A 5,593-nucleotide genomic window follows, 5' to 3' on the forward strand; every position below is an offset into this window, starting at 1 on the left:
ATGATGAAGAAAGACAGAGCGTCTAAAGCAATAATGCAAGTCGCTGTATGTGGGTCGAAGAGGCTGCGAGCAATGCAGATCACTTTTTTTAAAAACATCAAACTGAATTATACAACCAAAAGAAAGTAATACGCACTACGGTATACAACAATTAACTGCCCTGAGGCAATAAACGCACCTCATGTCCTGTATGACGGATACACGTAATGCAGGGAGACCAACACTGGACTCTGGCTTCCGCTTTTCCTGGCCATTAGACACTGCAGAGCAAAAAGCAAACTGTTTTAGCACTTTTAGGAGAAAAGAAAATCACCATTTTAAAGTCCCTTCTTGAGGAACTGTTAGCATGTTTAGCATACAGAAGTGTTGCTAAGCGGTGAAACACAGTCTGGACATACCGGACATGAACATAAACCCTATCAACTATACAAACCGAATGGCAAAACGAGATTTAAAACACAATTCAAGTATATATATCCACAATACGAAGCGCTAATGCTAAAGGTTAGCATTCACAATTGCAGATCAGTATCAAGCACACAAAGCATGACAAGTACTTGATCGAATCCCGCTTTAATCGCTTTTTTATAGAATTGCATATGAAAAATGTCTCAAAGTTTAGCATTTTGGTTTTTACTTAACTGAGTGCATCTAACTGTGCGCCAAATGACAATTTATGTTACGCGAGATGAACCTCAACCAAGCGCAGCCCTACAGAAACGAACAGTTACTTGAGTAGAGTCGTTTCCCGTCTTGAGAAAGCATTTTACCTGGAGACTCTGACAGCTGTTCGTTCTTCTCTTCTCTCGTCTGGTAGTGCAACAAATGAGACCACAGCGCAGACTTCCCCTACGAAGCAGGATAACAGCACACAGCGATTCCCACGGTTAGGTTGTGTGTGTTTACGACGCGACGCGCATTTCCATTTATTTGCGTCTCACCTGTTTGACCTGTAGGCCGTGGCTCCATATTCTCTCCAGCAGGTCACACAGACTGGCTATGAGCGTGTTCTCCTCCAGGCCCGTGATGTTCGCCTCTCCGTGTCCCAGTTCCACAGCCTCTCTGCCCATTTTCTCCACCAACATGCGCTTGGTCTGAACGTCCATTGATACAACATTAAAAACAACACACCAGACATTTCCATTGTGATTGAGTCTTTGGTCTTTAATGCAGTAGACGAGTGGGTCAGACTAGTAATTATGTTTGTACTCAGAACCCGGTTCCCACACTTCTTGACCAATGCATTCGGTCTGATCTGTCCATTGGTTCATGATTACGGATATTAAATTCATTACATGAAGATTCCTGGAGCAGATTTCCAGTGGTATTGCATGATAGGCAACAAGCTTTTAAATTAATAAATGCACATTGTACTTAGTTTACAGTCTGATGTTATGAATAGTGACTTAAATTAAATTCTACTCTACAAAAAAAAACATGTCTAGCCGAGGAACTATTTTAAAGTACAGAAAACATTTAATTTTAAATACAAAGTCATTATTAATGTCTGTGCCCTAAAATATTCTGCTGAGAGTCACTTGCAACAGATTGATGCCATGCTTGCATTCAATTAAATATTTGAGAGCACAGAACATTTTTATATGTAATATAATTTCATAGTAATTTTCAAAATTGTACTGATTTATTTGACTTTTAAGGGACAAAAAAAATAAGTGAATAAATGAATAATTATCACACTTTAAGCAACGCTTAAAAAGTGTTAAAAATTCTTGTCAATATAACAAGTCAAATATTTTTTTTCCATGTCTTGGCCCATAAACAACAAATTTTGTCACTAAAAAAATTATTTAGGTTTTTTATTTAACAATATTTAATAATTTCATAATTTATTTAGGTATCGTAATATTAAAATAAAAATAATCAAAAATGGATATTCATTTGAAGATTTGCTAAAATTAATGACTTGCCAAAAAATTTTTCTTCATGTCTTGGCCCATAAACAACAAATTTGGTCATTAAAAAATTATTTTTTTATTNAAAAAAAAAAAAAAAATCAAAAAAAAAAAAAATCAAAAATGGATATTCATTTGAAGATTCGCTAAAATTAATGACTTAAATGTTCAACAGTGTTTTGAAAGAACACTATATATGAATATGAAAAGCTTAAAATTGGCATATATATTTAAATGGCCTCTCAAATGCCAATTTTCATCTCAATGCCAATAAGTAATTAAATAAATACTTCTCCAATATCGACTTAAAACCAACAATTTTTCACCTTGTTAAAACACACTCGCGCACACACACACAAATACATCCATCTGTGCATACGAAACTCATCCTGACCTTCATTTTGCATTCTTTCAGTAAACCCTCCACAAACTTCCAGTTGGTCTGAGCGATGACGGCAGGGGAGAGGTCCGATAGTTTGGGTTGCCTCAGGTTCTTCCCCAGGTTACGGGCCTCCTGCATGTACTTCTACACCGACAGACCAGGACACAAAGACATTTAAAAAGGTTTAATAAGCCCTGCTTTCTTTACAGAAAAACAAGATCAGTTGGGCTACAACAGGGGGTTGATTATAAAGCAGAGGGTTTTATGATCGCTGAGTGACTGGGTCGGTAAGCGCTCAACTACTCAAACTCCGGCGTGTGGGAACATCCAGGGGCAGGACCGTGAGCGGCAGAGTTCAAAGGTCACTGTGCGTCTGAGGGGAGGGGCTTCGAGGGCTTCTGACATCTGGGAGGAGTTTGTTAAGGGAATGTTAGGAATGCTTTAAGTCGGTCACATAATGGCAGGCCTCCACATACCAGACAGCAGGCCGAGAAGGACTTTTTAGGCGGTTTAATAGGTGGGGGTGGCGCCTTATCCCACTCCCAGAAAGCCATAGAGTTCTGCAGGAGCAAACACCCCTCCACCTGCCGTGAGGTGGTACGGCCCGCACAGCAGACAAACACACACAGAGACCATGAAGAAACAATAGAAAAGGAAATAAAAAGCAGCATGCACATGAACGCAAGAAAGACCAGCTAGAAGACCAACTCAGAAGTAAAAGGAAAATGGAGACAAATGATACAAAAAATAAAAACACTAAAACCTTAAGAGGCCTTTGCATTAGGCAGGGTTTCATCAGGGACCATTTGCAAGTCAAATTTCATGTAAATCACTTACAGCCCTGAAGACCACTGATGTGATTCAGACATCAAGAATCTGCCATTTATGGAGAATTACTGTTCATTATCATAATTATCATTTTCATCACTAAAAAACGGTGTCAAATTCTGGACGCGAGTCGCACCGACCCTTGACTTGTTTGTGACACGGCAATATTTAATTCCTGTACAAATCATTCTTTTGTAAAATCAGCCAGCCAATCGGATTCACAAAACTCTTCCATTATTAATTCAGAGATTCTGTTATAATGGTTGTTGCTCATTTATCAGTAAATAACAACTTGCACAGTATATGGGTGATTTTAGTTTCGTAATTTTAAAATTATTTATGAACCAGGATTATTTTCTTTCTCAGATTTAATTTACATTATTATAAATTCTGTTGTGTGCTTTTGTCAACGTCATCAATTTAAAAATAAATATATATATTTTTTTATTTCAGGTTTAGTAATTATAGTTGCTTCGGCAGCTAACTAAAATAAAAAAAAACAAATGAGCTTCCTTTTTTTTAAGCTTAATTCATCCAATATTTATATATGTTACTTCAGTTACTGAAATATTTTAGTTAACAAAAGAGCGACAGTTTCAGTTTTCAAAATATCTTCTGTTGTAAGTCTTACGGGTTTGGAACAACATAAGGATGAATAAAAGAATTATCATTTTTGGATAAGCTACTCTTTATTTACTTTGAGTTTCTGCCAACGATGTGGCTTTATCTACCATCTGACTAATAAGACCCTCGGAAGGCAGCAGTGTAAAAGAAACGGAGTACACAGAACAATATGAGAAGACAAAGAGAACGGAGGAGGAAGAAAGCTGCAGTCTTACCTCTTTGAGGTCATTGTCCAGCACAAGATGGTCGTTCTGCTGTCTGTGGCGGTCCACTCTGCGCTGAGTCGAGCACGTGCGATTAGACCACCTGATCACAGAGGGTTTCTCTTATTACATCATCTCATGAACACACGTTCATACAAGCTTTAAAGAGCGGTTTCTGACACAAAACAAGCAAAAGACTAACCGTTTCATTGGTTAACGGATGTCTAGTTTGACTAAAGACAGAAGAATCCGTCTCTCCGCTTTATAACTAATACAGACACTGAAGTGTGACATGGCCCACACCGAACGGTCAACCTCTCACAGCGGTGTCGTGACTCATAAAACCACTCACTTGTTGTTGGTAGGCCCTGAGGCGAGCACGTCAGCCTGGAGTTTGGGGAAGAAGCCCTGCTGGTATTTCCCCTGACCGATCTTCATATCCAGCAGGTGAGGATGGATGGCTGTGTGGTCGATCTTTCTCAGCCTCTGCTCTATGGCCTGGGCTGGAGAGGAGAAACACGGCTCCAGTGAGAGTGAGGTACATTAACAGAAAAATGTTGGAAAGTAAACCGTAATGAATGAGCAGATCTGCTCTTAATTAGATACACTCTGCGTGGGTTATTTATATTAGATTTCAGAATGCAGTTTTATAAATAATGACCCTCAGTCATGAAATCTGAGCGGGTGAACTTGTATTTCAAACTAATATAAATATTGGAAAAAAAATCCAAATATAAAATAATTTAAAAATAAGAATAATAATAAAACAAATAAAATGAATGAATGAATGAATGATCAAAGCAGAAACAATAAGTATTATTGTATTAAGAATGAGAATAAGAAAATATCATTTATTATTGCTGTGGTCATCAAACAGATTCTTATATAAAAACAATTTAGTAATAAAGAATTAGAATTATAAATAATAAACACAATATAATTGTATAACTATGAGTAGTGACTTAATAAAATAAAAATAAGAACTAAAAATAACGCACTAATAATTATTACTAAACAGCTACTGTTATTGTTACTGTTACTGATTAGTCTGAGTCAGTAGTCAGAATGAGAAAGCTTCCTGGCTTCTTTTCCAGAAATGGGAATAAATTCAAACCTCGTTTTCATACTCATCTCTTGCCTTAGCATTTTAATCAAGCNNTTTTTTTTTTTTTTTTTTTTTTTAACGCTGGGCGTCTTTTATAGGGCATCTGTGGGCAGCCGTCCATTTCAGAAGCACATTTTTTAAGCCGGAACGGCAGCATTTATCTTCCAATAGCGACCTTCTGCGTGACAAGAGGTTATTGACCTAACAATGGTGCCGAGGGCTCAGCGAGCAGACGCACACTCCACAATATTCAGCGCGCATACACGCAGGCTTCCCAAGACGACACAATACAGAGCCAGGCGCCCGTCCTTTTCTTTTCAGCATTTGGCAGCCTTTCGAAAGCGCTCCATTCATATGACTCATGTGAGGACGCACTCTTCAGTTCTTTCATTCTGCGCTCCTCTCCTCATTTTTCAACCACTTCTGACACTTCAACCACATCTCTCTTTCTCCCCCCCGTCTCCTCGGCCCCTCAGCAGCCCTCTTGAACTGTCACTCTCTATAATCGTCTGGGCACAATCAGCAGCTATTTTTTTTT

General features: G+C 38.2%; 1 protein-coding gene across 1 annotated transcript in view; it reads right to left on the reverse strand.

Annotated features, from left to right (window-relative positions):
• LOC122357546 (DENN domain-containing protein 5A-like) overlaps nt 1-4,493 on the reverse strand; it is a gene marked incomplete at its 5' end in the record, with an annotated part of 11,694 nt that extends 7,201 nt beyond the window's left edge. Inside the window, 6 exons of the mRNA XM_043256946.1 lie at nt 179-260; nt 771-849; nt 942-1,094; nt 2,308-2,439; nt 3,963-4,053; nt 4,303-4,493. Coding sequence (XP_043112881.1) covers nt 179-260; nt 771-849; nt 942-1,094; nt 2,308-2,439; nt 3,963-4,053; nt 4,303-4,493 — 728 coding nt within the window. The remainder of the gene's footprint in view (nt 1-178; nt 261-770; nt 850-941; nt 1,095-2,307; nt 2,440-3,962; nt 4,054-4,302) is intronic.
• Between the last annotated feature and the right edge of the window lie 1,100 nt (nt 4,494-5,593).

Source organism: Puntigrus tetrazona, chromosome 14 (genome assembly GCF_018831695.1).
Source record: "Puntigrus tetrazona isolate hp1 chromosome 14, ASM1883169v1, whole genome shotgun sequence".
NCBI lineage: Eukaryota > Metazoa > Chordata > Actinopteri > Cypriniformes > Cyprinidae > Puntigrus > Puntigrus tetrazona.